The 15,648-nt window shown below is 56.3% G+C and overlaps 1 pseudogene and 3 gene segments (V, D, J or C); all 4 read left to right on the top strand.

Annotated features, from left to right (window-relative positions):
* Positions 1 to 2,521: 2,521 nt before the first annotated feature.
* LOC111824638 lies at positions 2,522 to 4,988 on the top strand. The segment is given in 3 exon segments: positions 2,522 to 2,579; positions 2,690 to 3,024; positions 4,971 to 4,988. Coding segments are annotated over 3 exon segments (411 nt in total).
* An 889-nt stretch (positions 4,989 to 5,877) lies between these two features.
* On the top strand, positions 5,878 to 6,403 carry LOC111824637 (annotated as a pseudogene).
* A 3,437-nt stretch (positions 6,404 to 9,840) lies between these two features.
* LOC111824636 lies at positions 9,841 to 12,305 on the top strand. The segment is given in 3 exon segments: positions 9,841 to 9,898; positions 10,008 to 10,375; positions 12,288 to 12,305. Coding segments are annotated over 3 exon segments (444 nt in total).
* Positions 12,306 to 13,180: 875 nt separating this feature from the next.
* On the top strand, positions 13,181 to 15,196 carry LOC111824635 (the record flags this gene model as incomplete). The annotated part of the segment is given in 3 exon segments: positions 13,181 to 13,238; positions 13,349 to 13,680; positions 15,039 to 15,196. Coding segments are annotated over 3 exon segments (548 nt in total), but the record flags the coding sequence as incomplete, so codon positions are not given.
* Positions 15,197 to 15,648: the final 452 nt, after the last annotated feature.

Here is a 15,648-nt window from a genome sequence, read left to right as displayed (position 1 = left end):
AGTCCCCGGACCAGACAATCTCATCAATGTCTCTACGCTGTGAACCATGGGGAATTAAAGACAAGAGCAAATGTCATCAACAAGGGGGACAGGGGAATGGACAGGAGCAGCAAAAGGGAGGTACACTCACACACATACTCACACTCACATACTCACACTCACACACTCAAACACACACACTCACACACTCACATGCTTACACTCACACTCATACACACATACACTCACACACACTCACACACACACTCACACACACTCACACACACACTCACACTCACACACTCACACACAGTTAAGTCTGAATTTAGCTGGGCCTGCAGTTCATTAATGAGACAAAACTTAACAATATCATCAAACAACAATGGAAACAAAGACTCGTTCAAATGCAGTTGGGGCCTCCATCCCAGAAGAATTTCCTTCCCGTCTTCCCTTTACACCGTGTGAGGTTGGGGGGCAGGGCCCTGTAGGGGGGTCACAGCACCGTGTCTTCCAAAACCCGGTCCCTCTGCCCCAGAGCAGGTCCCCACAGGCTCTCTGAGGCCTGGGCGCGTGACCCGCGGGCTCAGCTGTGAGGACAGAGTCAGGGACCGAGGCCCAAGCTGAGATCATGTCAGGGTTGGACGGAGCCTCCAGACGCTGGAAAGAGACAAGAGAGCACCTACCGGGGCCTCCCTGGAAGGGCGGGCCTGCCAGCACCTTGACCTCAGACTAGAGCCCCACCCCTGAGAGGGACCCTCTCCCTGGTTCTGGGGGGCTCAGTCTGTGGGCCTTTGTGGCAGCGTCTCCAGGTCACATCCCGTCAGGACAGTCCATCCTGCTCAGCCTGGGGGTGAGCTGAGCTGCAGCACCAGGGATCAGGGGGCTGGGCAGTCCCTGGAGGGACCACATCTGCAGGGACGGACCCTCCTCTGGCCGAGGGCGGGAGGGGAGGAGGCCTGGCAGCCCCAGCGCCTGGCCCGGGCCTGGGGACCCTCCTAAGCTCGGCCACCGGCTCAGAGCAGGGATTTGCACTTTCTCCTGAGAGGACATCACCAGGGACCTCTGTGCTCCCAGGAGCGGGAACTGGGCTCCATCCCCTGCTGACCCCGTGGCTGGGAGGTGTGGGTCCAGATCAGAGGGAACACAGACAGGAAGTTCCCCTCATGGGCCCCCGGGCCTCCCTCTGCCCCACCCTCCTCACTAGTGCATTTGGGTCTGGAAACCCAGCAGGGAAACCTGCAAGGTAGTTCCTGCCTCACCCTGACCAGCTCTGACCCCTGACCTCCCCATTGTCCTGACACATTCAGATCCAATAAAAACCACAGCCCCTCCGATCAGGGGGCCGTGACCTGAGGTCCAGTTCCCCCAGGAAAGTGAGAAACAGCACCAACCCCACAGCCTGGCCTCCCTTTCCCAGAGGGAGGACCTGGGAGGCAGGGTCCTGGCTGCCATGGAGACGCTGCCCCCCTCTCCTTGGAGCCTCTGCCTCCCCCACCTCCCTCAGGGGGCACAGGCCCTGGGCCCTGCACATGACCTCTGACCCCACACCCCAGGGTGCATCTCCTTCTGCTTCCATCCCCAAAAGTGCTCCCCCAGGTCACCGTGAGGTCATTGCTTAGTGTCCCCCCCTCACAGGCTCTGGTCCTGGTGGTGCTGTCACTGTCCCTTCCCCTTCTGTGTCCAGGGAGCTGGGGTCACAGTGAGTCTCAGTCAGACAATCAGACACCAGACTCTCCTATGGACAGAAAACAGACGAGTGGGAAATATTATATTCAATTTCCCTATTAATGAGGATGCCAGTTACTAGGTAAAGCTTGACCTTAAAGCATGTGTAGAAACGCAATATGTATAATCTACTGGACAGAAGGGAAGGACATTGAAAGAGTGTAATTAATTTCTAACAAGGGAGGGAGATATTAAAGAAAACTGTGTCCTGAAAATTAGGGAACTCGCCTGCTGGGGACAGTCACTGCTCTGGACCTGATCCTGGGAGGAAAGTTCTTTAAGTGACACCAGCTCAGTTCTGACCATGAAAAGCCAGGGAGACGGGTCCTGACTCCCAGGAGGAAGCAGAGGGGAACATAGAGAGTGTCCTGAGGGGAGGCCATAGAGGGGACCCTGGCCTGGCCCTAGGGCAGGGGCAGTGGACAGAGCAGTGGGAAGACAGAGGTGGCCTCTCATGGGTTCTGGCCCCCATGTCACTCAATGGTGTGTCTGGGCCTGGACACTAGAGGGCGCTGGGGGTTTGCTCCTGAGGGATCTGGGTGCTCAGAGCTGGGACCAGCCCCTGACAAAGCCCAGGACCATCTGCTCAGGGCTGTCAGCTGTGACTTCCCCAAACCTGGACCCACACAGTCCCACCCCCGCCCACACCAATGGCCATCCTCAGGCAGAGGGCCCTGCCCAGGGCCCAGGGAGGGATCAGATAGATGGGGTCTCATTTGCATGAGTGGGCCCTCCCTCCCGCAGACTATGAAGAGGGGAAGGGAGAGGTGTGGGGAGCTCTGCTTCAGCTGTGGGGCCTCAGGAGCAGGACTCAGGGATGACCTCCACCATGGCCTGGGCCCCTCTCCTCCTCACCCTCCTGGCTCACTGCACAGGTGACTGGATGAGGGAACAGTGAAGGGGCCTTGGGAAGACACATGGGCCCTGCTTCCTCCTCTTGTCTCTACACCCAGACTCACCATCTCTGTGTCTCCCCCTCTTGCAGGATCCTGGGCCCAGTCTGCGGTGACTCAGCCATCCTCAGTGTCGGGGTCCCTGGGCGAGAGGGTCACCATCTCCTGCACTGGAAGTGGCAACAACATTGAGCGTGGTAACTATGTGTCTTGGCACCAACAGCTCCCAGGAAAGGCCCCCAAATGCATCATCTATGGTACTAGCAGCAGACCCTCAGGGATTCCGGACCGATTCTCTGGCTCCAGGTCTGGCAGCTCAGCCTCCCTGACCATCACGGGGCTGCAGGCTGAGGACGAGGCCGACTATTACTGCTCAACATGGGACACCATTCTCAATGGTGCCACAGTGCTCCAGGCCTGTGGGGAAGTGAGACAAAAACCCCTCTGGTCTGCGAGGGGGTGAGCTCTCCAGCAGCTGCCTGTTCAGCTCAGCCTGTGACCTGTGGCTTCTGCTTATTCCCTTGCTGAAGCCCTGGGCCCGGGTTCATCCGGGGACCCTGCCTGGGGGTGAACGGCCCTCCCTCACCCTGCAACTTCCATGTCACTCAGAGCAGCGCTTTCCCAGGCTCAGGGTCCTGGAGGAAGGGAAGGCCTGTCCCACCCTCAGGGCCCGTTCCCTCCCCCTGGGCTGCACTCACTGGGCCTGTGATGCTGAGATGAGTGACAGCTGGTTGTCCCCGCCCCTGCCTGGGGCTCAGCACTGTGTGCTGTGCTGGAAGGACCCCTGGCCCTGTTCCATTCCATCAGGATTTACTCCCTTTAAGCCGTGCTACTGGTTTCCATTTGCTCTGTGATTTTAAGCACAAAAATCGGCCATTCACAGCTGTCACTATAGTAGATTGGGGGGTGCCATGGTGGGCGCTGAAGGGGGTGGTCCCAGTGGGTGAAGGGGTCCAGGAGGGGACACTTCAGGCTGTGACTACCTGGCTCTGGGTGTGTGGACAGCATGGGGACCGGCAGGGGGCGCTGTCACACTGTGTCTGTGAAAGCAGCTCAGAGACTGGATCTTAACTGTTCTCAGCACAAGAAATAGCAAAACTTGTAGCCACGTCTGATGGCAGAGGTCAAGGAGACGTATTCTGGGATGGTTCTTCAGTTTACACCTCACAGCGTCCTTATGTCTTACACCTGACACTAATTAATGTCAATTACATCAATATAAAAAATAAAATAATAATGAATCTGAATCTTCTTCCGACAGAAAAACCAGCACTAGGAAGTCTGTAAGTAGCTTTATTACCTCCCCTCGCCCATCCAGACTGAGAGCAGCCAGGAGTCAGTGCCTGGAGGTGTGTGACAGCTGTGAGTGTAGGGATGTCCTCCAATAAGAGGTTGAGATGGTTTAAAAAGGCGATGTGTCCCGGCCGTCATGGCTCAGTGGTTGAGCATTGATCTTGAACCAGGAGGTCACAGTTCAAATCCTGCTCAGGCAGGACACATGTCCAGGTTGTGGCCTCCATTCCCAGTGGGGGTTGTGCAAGAGGCAGCCAATCCATGATTCTCTCTCATCATTGATCTTTGTATCTCCCTCTCCCTCTCCCATGCACTCTGTAATCAATAAACATATATCTTAAAAAAAGAAGAAAGGCTGGTTGGAGGTTTTTAATACGTAGATCTTAAAGGACATGAAGCACCCTTCTTACTGCTGGTTAGGGTTCCTCCTACCTCAGACCCCACCCCCCCATCTCCTGTGAATGATTTAATCCCCCTCCAGCCCCCAGTGGTTTCAGGGAAAACTGCCTGAATCTGTGGCCCAAAGGTTGGGAGGCTCATTGTCCGTGTGACCATCGGAAGCTGGGTCTCTGCTTCCTCACTTGTCCCCCAAGCTGGTCACCCCGAGACGTGAAGCTGCGGGTCTGCTGGTGAAAAGGCCTCTCCAGGGCCTGTGGCAGGTGCTTCTCCTCTGGGGACGGACGGAAGCTCCTAGAACCTCCCCGTGGGGGTCACTGGGTAGCCACTATGGATTTCCAACCGGCAGGACCCGGTCACAGGGCACAGCTCCCAACTCAACACTGAAACGTAAAGTGATGTTAGAAAACGTTAATTCACACCTTTCAACCCAGAGCAGAAGGCACAGTGTTTCCAATGCTTTTCCATCAATTCCTCTAACAACAATTTACACCAATATGCATCATTGTAGAATTTTTAAATGAGCCTCATTTTGACTTTCACATAAAATAACATACATGCATTTCAAGGTGGCTGAGTGCTGACTAATATATAAAGTTATTAAATGAAGCCCTAGCACAACAATTAGAAACTTTAACCACAGTTTTGCTCAGCGCGTCCTGCATGTTCCCCTTTTCCTCTCAGATAAATGCCAACGTCTGACTGTGCGTTGAGAACAGATCCCAGGAGTGACCACAGCCCACGGCTCATGGAGAACGATGGTGTCAGGAGGAGGAAATATGGACAGAAAATAACAGTGACCCTGACCCCGGACGAGGACAGCCCACGAGGGCTTCCTCCCCCCCCTGCCCAGCCCTGGGGAAGGGCCCCTTTCTCCTCGGGGCCCTGGGTCCACGGGAAGGAGGCCTCCCGCCACCAGGAGTGAATCCCACACAAGACAGAGCCGAGTCCCTCACAGAAGGGGACGCGCCCCCACGGGGCTGTGCCTGCTCTGGCCCTGACCTGAGCCCTGACCCTGGTCTAAGAGCTGGTGCAGGAGCCGCCACTTGAGTCCTGACCACGGACCAGCCCAGGGAGCTGTGTTCAGACTCCCCCTGAGGACACCGAGTAGAGGCTGAAGGTGCCGAGAGGTGAGGGGAGGCGACGAGAGGGGACCCTGGCCTGGCCCTAGGGCAGGGGCAGTGGGCAGAGCAGTGGGAAGGCAGAGGTGGCCTCTCATGGGTTCTGGCCCCCATGTCACTCAATGGTGTGTCTGGGCCTGGACACTAGAGGGCGCTAGGGGTTTGCTCCTGAGGGATCTGGGTGCTCAGAGCTGGAACCAGCCCCCTGACAAAGCCCAGGACCATCTGCTCAGGGCTGTCAGCTGTGACCTCCCCAAACCTGGGCCCACACAGTCCCACCCCCGCCCACACCAATGGCCATCCTCAGGCAGAGGGCCCTGCCCAGGGCCCAGGGAGAGACATAGATGGGGTCTCATTTCCATAACAGGACCCTCCCTCCTGCAGACTATGAAGAGGGGAGGGGAGAGGTGTGGGGAGCTCTGCTTCAGCTGTGGGGCCTCAGGAGGCAGGACTCAGGGATGACCTCCACCATGGCCTGGGCCCCTCTCCTCCTCACCCTCCTGGCTCACTGCACAGGTGACTGGATGAGGGGACGGGGAAGGGGCCTTGGGAAGACACATGGGCCCTGCTTCCTCCTCTTGTCTCTAGACCCAGACTCACCATCTCTGTGTCTCCCCCTCTTTCAGGATCCTGGGCCCAGTCTGTGCTGACTCAGCCATCCTCAGTGTCGGGGTCCCCGGGCCAGAGGGTCACCATCTCCTGCACTGGAAGCAGCACCAACATTGGGCGTGGTGACTATGTGTCCTGGTACCAGCAGCTCCCAGGAAAGGCCCCAAACTCCTCATCTATGAGAGCAGCAAACGACCCACAGGGATTCCGGACCGATTCTCTGGCTCCAGGTCTGGCAGCTCAGCCTCCCTGACCATCACGGGGCTGCAGGCTGAGGACGAGGCCGACTATTACTGTGAGTCATACGAGAGCAGTATTGATGGTCGCACAGTGCTGCAGGCCTGTGGGGAAGTGAGACAAAAACCCCTTAGGTCTGTGAGAGGGTGAGCTCTCCAGCAGCTGTCTGTCAGCTCAGCCTGTGACCTGTGGCTTCTGCTTATTCCCTTGCTGACGCCCTGGGCCCAGCTTCATCCGGGGACCCTGCCCTGGAGTGAAGGGTCCTCCCTCCCCTGCAGCCTCCATGTCACTCAGAGCAGCGCTTTCCAAGGCTCAGGGTCCTGTAGGAAGGGAAGGCCTCTCCCCACCTGCGGGGGGCGGTTCCCTCCCCCTGGGCTGCACTCACTGGGCCTGTGAGGCTGAGATGAGTGACAGCTGGTTGGGTCCGCCCCTGCCTGGGGCTCAGCACTGTGTGCTGTGCTGGAAGGACCCCTGGCCCTGTTCCATCCCATCAGGATTTACTCCCTTTAAGCCATGCGACTGGTTTCCATTTGCTCTGTGATTTTAAGCCCCCAAATCGGCAATTCCCAGCTGTCACTATAGCAGATTGGGGGGTGCCATGGTGGGCGCTGAAGGGGGTGGTCCCAGTGGGTGAAGGGGTCCAGGAGGAGACACTTCTGGCTGTGACTACCTGGCTCTGGGAGTGTGGACAGCATGGGGACCGGCAGGGGGCGCTGTCACACTGTGTCTCTGAAAGCAGCTGAGAGACTGGATCTTCAGTGTCCTCAGCACAAGAAATAGCAGAACTTGTAGCCACGTCTGATGGCTGAGGTCAAGGAGACGTATTCTGGGATGGTTCTGCAGTTTACACCTCACAGCGTCATTATGTTGTGCACCTGATACTAATTAATCTCAATTACATCTCAATTAAAAATAAATTAAAATAAATCTGAATCTTCTGTTTCCAAAAAACCAGCACGTGGAAGTCTATAGCAGCTTTATTAACACCCTAGCAGTGGTTGGCAAACTCATTAGTCAACAGAGCCAAAAACAGAATCAAAAATTGAAATTTCTTTTTTTTAAAAAATATATTTTATTGATTTTTTACAGAGAGGAAGGGAGAGAGCTAGATAGTTAGAAACATTGATGAGAGAGAAACATCGATCAGCCGCCTCCTGCACATCCCCCACTGGGGATGTGCTCGCAACCCAGGTACATGCCCTTGACCGGAATCGAACCGGGGACGCTCCAGTCCACAGGCGAAAGCTCCATCCACTCAGCCAAACCGGTCTCGGCTGAAATTTCTTTTGAGAGTCAAATTTTTTAAACTTAAACTATATAGGTAGGTACATTGTTATTAACTTAATTAGGTCCTCCGAAGGCTTAGGAAGAGCCACACTCAAGGGACCAAAGAGCCACACGTGGCTTGTGAGCCTGTTTGCGGACCACTGCTTAGACCAGTGGTTCTCACCTTGGCTGCACATTAGAATCACCTGGGAATCTTGTTAAAATCCTGATTTCTGGGCCTCATCATTAGTAACAAAGAAACAGAATTTCCGCAGGATGAGGCCAGAAATCAGAATTTTAACAAGATTCCCAGGTGATTGTAATGTGAGCCAAGGTTGAGAACCCCTGCCCTAGACTGAGAGCAGCCAGGAGTCGGTGCCTGGAGGTGTGTGACAGCTGTGAGTGGCGGGATGTCCTCCAATAAGAGGTAGGGACGATTTTAAAAGGCGATGAGGCCCGGCCGGATTGGCCCAGTTGTTGAGCGTCAACCTATGAACCAGGAGGTCACGGGTCAATTCCTGGTCAGGAAGGACGCATGTCTGGGTTTTGGGCTCCATCCCCAGTGAGGTGTGTGCAAGAGGCAGCTGATCCATGATTCTCTCTCATCATTGATCTTTCTATCTCTCCCTCTCCTTCTCCCTCTCCCTCTCCCTTCCTCTCTGAAATCAATAAACATATGTCTTAAAAAAAGAAGAAGGCTGGTTTGGAGTTTTTTAATACCTAGATCTTCAAAGGACATGAAGCACCCTTCTTCCTGCTGGTTAGGGTTCCTCAGACAACCCCCCCCCCCCCATCTCCTGTGAATGATTTAATTCCCCTCCAGCCCCCAGTGGTTTCAGGGAAAACTGCCTGAATCTGTGGCCCAAAGGTTGGGAGGCCCATTGTCCATGTGACCATCGGAAGCTGGGTCTCTGCTTCCTCACTTGGCCCCCAGGCTGGTCACTCCGAGACGTGAAGCTGCGGGTCTGCTGGTGACAAGGCCTCTCCACGGCCTGTGGCAGGTGCTTCTCCTCCGGGGACGGGCGGAAGCTCCTAGAACCTCCCCGTGGGGGTCACTGGGCAGCGACTATGGATTTTCAACTGTTAGGACCAGATCACAGGGCACAGCTCCCATCTCACGACTGAAATGTAAAGTGATGTTAGAAAACGTCAATTCACACCTTTTCAGCCCAGAGCAGAAGGCACAGCGTTTCCAATGCTTTTACATCAATTCCTCTAACAACAATTTCCACCAATATGCATCATTGTAGAATTTTTAAATCAGCCTCATTTTGACATTCACATATAAAACATACATGCATTTCAAGCTGGCTGAGCGGTGACTAATATATAAAGTTATTAAATGAAGCCCTAGCACAGCAATTAGAAATTTTAACCACAGTTTTGCTCAGCGCGTCCTGCATGTTCCCCTTTTCCTCTGAGATAAATGCCAACGTCTGACTGTGCGTTGAGAACAGATCCCAGGAGTGACCACAGCCCACGGCTCATGGAGAACGATGGTGTCAGGAGGAGGAAATATGGACAGAAAATAACAGTGACCCTGACCCCGGACGAGGACAGCCCACGAGGGCTTCCTCCCCACCCCCCTGCCCAGCCCTGGGGAAGGGCCCCTTTCTCCTCGGGGCCCTGTGTCCCCGGGAAGGAGGCCTCCCGCCACCAGGAGTGAATCCCACACAAGACAGAACCGAGTCCCTCACAGAAGGGGACGCGCCCCCACGGGGCTGTGCCTGCTCTGGCCCTGACCTGAGCCCTGACCCTGGTCTAAGAGTTGGTGCAGGAGCCGCCACTTGAGTCCTGACCACGGACCAGCCCAGGGAGCTGTGGTCAGACGCCCCCTGAGGACGCCGAGTGGAGACTGAAGGTGCCCCGAGGTGAGGGGAGGCCATAGAGGGGACCCTGGCCTAGCCCTGGGGCAGGGGCAGAGGACAGAGCAGTGGGAAGGCAGAGGTGGCCTCCATGGGTTCTGGCCCCCATGTCACTCAATGGTGTGTCTGGGCCTGGACACTAGAGGGCGCTGGGGGTTTGCTCCTGAGGGATCTGTGTGCTCAGAGCTGGGATGAGCCCCTGACAAAGCCCAGGACCCTCTGCTCAGGGCTGTCAGCTGTGACTTCCCCAAACCTGGGCTTCCCACACAGCCCCACCCCCGCCCACACCAATGGCCATCCTCAGGCAGAGGGCCCTGCCCAGGGCCCAGGGAGGATCAGATAGATGGGGTCTCATTTGCATAACAGGACCCTCCCTCCTGCAGACTATGAAGAGGGGAAGGGAGAGGTGTGGGGAGCTCTGCTTCAGCTGTGGGGCCTCAGGAGCAGGACTCAGGGATGACCTCCACCATGGCCTGGGCCCCTCTCCTCCTCACCCTCCTGGCTCACTGCACAGGTGACTGGATGAGGGGACGGGGAAGGGGCCTTGGGAAGACACATGGCCCTGCTTCCTCCTCTTGTCTCTAGACCCAGACTCACCATCTCTGTGTCTCCCCCTCTTGCAGGATCCTGGGCCCAGTCTGTGCTGACTCAGCCATCCTCAGTGTCGGGGTCCCCGGGCCAGAGGGTCACCATCTCCTGCACTGGAAGCAGCACCAACGTTGGGTATGGTGACTATGTGTCCTGGTTCCAGCAGCTCCCAGGAAAGGCCCCCAAACTCCTCATCTATGAGAGCAGCAAACGACCCACAGGGATTCCGGACCGATTCTCTGGCTCCAGGTCTGGCAGCTCAGCCTCCCTGACCATCACGGGGCTGCAGGCTGAGGACGAGGCTGTCTATCACTGCTCATCACCAGACAGCAGTAGTGGTGGTACTCACAGTGCTCCAGGCCTGTGGGGAAGTGAGACAAAAACCCCTCAGGTCTGCGAGGGGGTGAGCTCTCCAGCAGCTGCCTGCTCAGCTCAGCCTGTGACCTGTGGCTTCTGCTTATTCCCTCGCTGACGCCCTTGGCCAGTGATGGCGAACCTTTTGAGCTCGGTGTGTCAGCATTTTGAAAAACCTTAACTTGCCGAAACCGGTTTGCCTCAGTGGATAGAGCATCAGCCTGCGGACTGAAGGGTCCCGGGTTCGATTCCGGTCAAGGGCATGTAACTGGGTTGCGGGCACATCCCCAGTGGGGGATGTGCAGGAGGCAGCTGATCGATGTTTCTAACTCTCTATCTCTCCCCCTTCCTCTCTGCAAAAAATCAATAAAATATATTTAAAAACAACAACAAAAAGAAAAACCTTAACTTAACTCTGGTGCTGTGTCACATAAAGAAATTTTTTGATATTTGCAACCATAGTGAAACAAAGACTTATATTTATGATATTTATTTTATATATTTAAATGCCATTTAACAAAGAAAATCAACGAAAAAAAAGAGTTCGTGTGTCACCTCTGACACGCATGTCATAGGTTCGCCATCACTGCCCTGGGCCCAGCTTCACCCGTGGACCCTGCCTGGGGATGAACGGTCCTCCCTCCCCTCTGGCCTCCGTGTCACTCAGAGCAGCGCTTTCCCAGGCTCAGGGTCCTGCAGGACGGGAAGGTCTCTCACCACTCTTGGGGCCCATTCCCTCCCCCTGGGCCTCACTCACTGGGCCTGTGAGGCTGAGATGAGTGACAGCTGGTTGGCCCCGACCCTGCCTGGGGCTCAGCACTGTGTGCTGTGCTGGAAGGACCCCTGGCCCTGTTCCATCCCATCAGGATTTACTCCCTTTAAGCTGTGCCACTGGTTTCGATTTGCTCTGTGATTTTAAGCACAAAAATCGGCAATTCACAGCTGTCACGATAGCAGATTGGGGGGTGCCATGGTGGGCGCTGAAGGGGGTGGTCCCAGTGGGTGAAGGGGTCCAGGAGGAGACACTTCCTGCTGTGACTTCCTGGCTCTGGGAGTGTGGACAGCATGGGGACCCGGCAGGGGGCGCTGTCACACTGTGTCTGTGAAAGCAGCTGAGAGACTGGATCTTAACTGTTCTCAGCACAAGAAATAGCAAAACTTGTAGCCACGTCTGATGGCAGAGGTCAAGGAGACGCATTCTGGGATGGTTCTGCAGTTTACACCTCACAGAGTCATTATGTCGTACACCTGACACTAATTAATGTCAATTACATCTTAATTAAAAATAAATTAAAATAAATGTTAATGTTCTGTCCACAAAAAAAAGGCACGTGGAGTCTGAAGTTGCTTTATTAACCCCCTCGAGTGAGAGCAGTCAGAATCGCCTGGGGCCAGTGGGCATTGGCCGCTGTTGCTAGGAGCTGAGGGCATAATTTCTGTCCTGCGGATGATGGACGCCAGGGGCAGTGACTGTGGCTGTGCCGCCCAGAGACAGGCCTGGCGCCGACACCGCTGTGTCCTGGGAGCTCTGCCTGCAGCAGGAGCTTCTGTTCCTGGGACGGATGGAAGCTCCTAGAAACTCCTCGTGGGGGTCACTGGGCAGCGACTGGGGATTTCCAACCGGCAGGACCCGACCACAGGGCACAGCTCCCAACTCACCACTGAAATGTAAAGTGATGTTAGAAAACGTCTATTCACACCTTTCAACCCGGAGCAGAAGGCGTTCCGTTACCAATGCTTTTCCATCAATTCCTCCGCCCACAGTTTCCACCAATATGCACCATCCTAGAATTTTTAAATCAGCCTTATTGTGACTTTCACAGGTAATAACATACATGCATTTGAAGCTGGCTGAGTGCTGACTAATATAGTGTAAAGTGTTAAATAAACCCAATCACAGCAATTAGAAAACATCAACATTTTTTTGACAGCAGGTCCCCCTGTTCCCCTTTTCCTCTCAGATAAATGCCAACGTCTGACTGTGCGTTGAGAACAGATCCCAGGAGTGACCACAGCCCACGGCTCATGGAGAACGATGGTGTCAGGAGGAGGAAATATGGACAGAAAATAACAGTGACCCCTGACCCCAGACGAGGACAGCCCACGAGGGCTTCCTCCCCCCCTGCCCAGCCCTGGGGAAGGGCCCCTTTCTCCTCGGGGCCCTGGGTCCACGGGAAGGAGGCCTCCTGCCACCAGGAGTGAATCCCACACAAGACAGAACCGAGTCCCACACAGAAGGGGACGCGCCCCACGGGCTGTCCCTGCTCTGGCCCTGACCTGAGCCATGACCCTGGTCTAAGAGTTGGTGCAGGAACCGCCACTTGAGTCCTGACCACGAACCAGCCCCGGGAGCTGTGGTCAGACTCCCCCTGAGGACGCCGAGTAGAGACTGAAGGTGCCCCGAGGTGAGGGGAGGCCATAGAGGGGACCCTGGCCTGGCCCTAGGGCAGGGGCAGTGGACAGAGCAGTGGGAAGGCACAGTTGGCCTCTCATGGGTTCTGGCCCCCATGTCACTCAATGGTGTGTCTGGGCCTGGACACTAGAGGGCGCTGGGGGTTTGCTCCTGAGGGATCTGGGTGCTCAGAGCTGGGACCAGCCCCTGACAAAGCCCAGGACCCTCTGCTCAGGGCTGTCAGCTGGGACTTCCCCAAACCTGGGCCCACACAGACCCACCCCCGCCCACACCAATGGCCATCCTCAGGCAGAGGGCCCTGCCCAGGGCCCAGGGAGAGATCAAATAGATGGGGTCTCATTTGCATAACAGGACCCTCCCTCCTGCAGACTATGAAGAGGGGAAGGGAGAGGTGTGGGGAGCTCTGCTTCAGCTGTGGGGCCTCAGGAGCAGGACTCAGGGATGACCTCCACCATGGCCTGGGCCCCTCTCCTCCTCACCCTCCTGGCTCACTGCACAGGTGACTGGATGAGGGGACGGGGAAGGGGCCTTGGGAAGACACATGGGCCCTTCTTCCTCCTCTTGTCTCTACACCCAGACTCACCATCTCTGTGTCTCCCCCTCTTGCAGGATCCTGGGCCCAGTCTGTGCTGACTCAGCCACCCTCAGTGTCGGGGTCCCTGGGCGAGAGGGTCACCATCTCCTGCTCTGGAAGCAGCACCAACGTTGGGGGTAATGGTGTAGAGTGGTACCAACAGGTTCCAAGAAAGGCCCCCAAACTCCTCATCTATGATAATAGCAACCGACCATCAGGGATTTCGGACCGGTTCTCTGGCTCCAGGTCTGGCAGCTCAGGCACCCTGACCATCACGGGGCTGCAGGCTGAGGACGAGGCCGACTATTACTGCTCAGCATGGGACAGCACTCTTGGTGGTGCCACAGTGCTGCAGGCCTGTGGGGAAGTGAGACAAAAACTTCTCTCATCTGTGAGGTGGTGACTTCTCCAGCAGCTGCTGTTCAACTATGAAGCCAGAGGCCATGGTTTGATTTCTCGTCCGTGGACATGCCTGGGTTGTGGGCTCCATCCCCAGGTCTGGGTGTGCAGGAGGCAGCCCCTCCATGATTCTCTCTCACCATTGATGTTTCTCCCTCTCTCCCTCTCCCTTCCTCTCTGACATCAATAAAATATATTGAAGAAGGCGATGTGATTCACAGTGTGATTCTAAGGATCAAAGTTTGGGAGAGAAAACTCTAGATTGAATGTGAACAGATTTCAGTAGAAGAAGAATCTGACGATGTGAACCCAAAGCCTTCCCTCAGGGGCAATGGGATTGTGAACAGGACACGGTAATGACAGCTCAGTGACACCCGGCTCTGTCCGTCCGTGGAACCTCCCAGTGACTGAGCCTGACTGTGTCACGGAAAAGGTCACTGAGGACGGGGAGGGTCTCCCGGTGGATGGGGAGTGTGAGCAGGGCCCTCCTGTTCCCACATGAAGTGTGAGCACCTCCTGGAGGGGGGGGGAGCTGCTGGCCTCAGGCCTTTACCGAGGGGAGCCTGTGAGCCTCAGGCAAAGGGCCTGAGCTGTGTCACATGGGCGTCTCTGAGCCCCTGGGCAGCTCTGCGCTCTTGATGTCCAGGGATTTTCTGTCCTTTAATAGATGGAAGCTGTGTGCATGGTATTTTGTAGTTGAAGTTCTGAGTTTTTGTTGTTTGTTCTGATATTGTTTATTTATCCGTAATCTTTTTATCTCCTTCGTCTTCTTGAAGAGGGTGACTCTGAATTCTTGGTCAGAATATTCAGGCACCTCCATTTCCTGGGTCCTGAGGGCCCTTTATTGGAGCCCAGGGCTGCTCTCCTATGAGCTGATCCCTGAGGACCCGCAGCCTTGCGGGCATTTATGCATTTGAAGGAGCAGCCGCCTTGGCTGCCTTTATGCCCAGGAGCCGGGAGGTCACTTGGCTCTGACTCCCAAGGGCTGATGGGATTGCCCCTCTGATCGCAGTCAGCAGGGGCTGTGTGCCCTCACGGGGCTGCAGCCGGGCCTTTTCTGTGGCTCTGAGCTGGCAGGCCTGTTGCCGGGCCTCAGGGCGGTGTCCTCAGGGTCAGGCCGGCCCCAGGGTCAGGGTCGGCAGCGACGGCTCCGAGAGGAGATGTGGCTCAGGGCCTCCGTGGAGTCTGCACACAGCTGGCCCGTGACCAGGTGTGGGGAGGGCTGGTTCCCGGGTCCCTGGGAAGGTCCCACAGGGACAGGATGGGCCCCTGAACCCGGGTCAGAGGAGCTGACCTGAGGCTGAGGGGCGGCTGCTGGGGCCTCAGCCAGCTGGTCGGGACGGCCGAGGACTCTGCAGCCTCCTGAGCGGCCTGCTCTGCTCCGTCCACGTCCAGGGCGGCGGCACCAGCCACAGCCAGGTCCCCAAGAGGCGGTCACGGCACATGGTGGCCAGCGTGCATCATGGCCGGCCCAGGGACAGTGGGTGAGGGTGGCGTGGGCCAGGGGAAGGGCCCCAGGCTGTGCCACACCCACCTCTCACCCCAGGGGAGGGAGCCATGGCCAAGGGTGGTGAGCATCTGCCCCCTAACCCAGGCCAGCCACACCTGCCCCGCCCAGCTCACAGCAGCCAAGCCCACCCCTCAGCAGCCACGCCCACCCTCAGCAGCCACGCCCACCCCTCAGCAGCCACGCCCACCTCTCAGCAGCCACGCCCCCTCTCAGCAGCCACGCCCACCTCTCAGCAGCCACGCCCACCTCTCAGCAGCCACGCCCACCTCTCAGCAGCCATGCTGCCCCTGCCTACCATGTGCCTTTATTTTTCACTCTTCCTTTAAGTCTCTTTCACCCACAATCACTTTTGGGCATGTGAAGGTGGCTGAATGGTGACTAATATATAAAGTTAATAAATGAAGCCCTAGCACAGCAATTAGAAAC

Source organism: Myotis lucifugus, unplaced genomic scaffold (genome assembly GCF_000147115.1).
Source record: "Myotis lucifugus unplaced genomic scaffold, Myoluc2.0 scaffold_3427, whole genome shotgun sequence".
Classification (NCBI taxonomy): domain Eukaryota; kingdom Metazoa; phylum Chordata; class Mammalia; order Chiroptera; family Vespertilionidae; genus Myotis; species Myotis lucifugus.
This window is presented reverse-complemented; position numbering and strand designations above follow the sequence as displayed.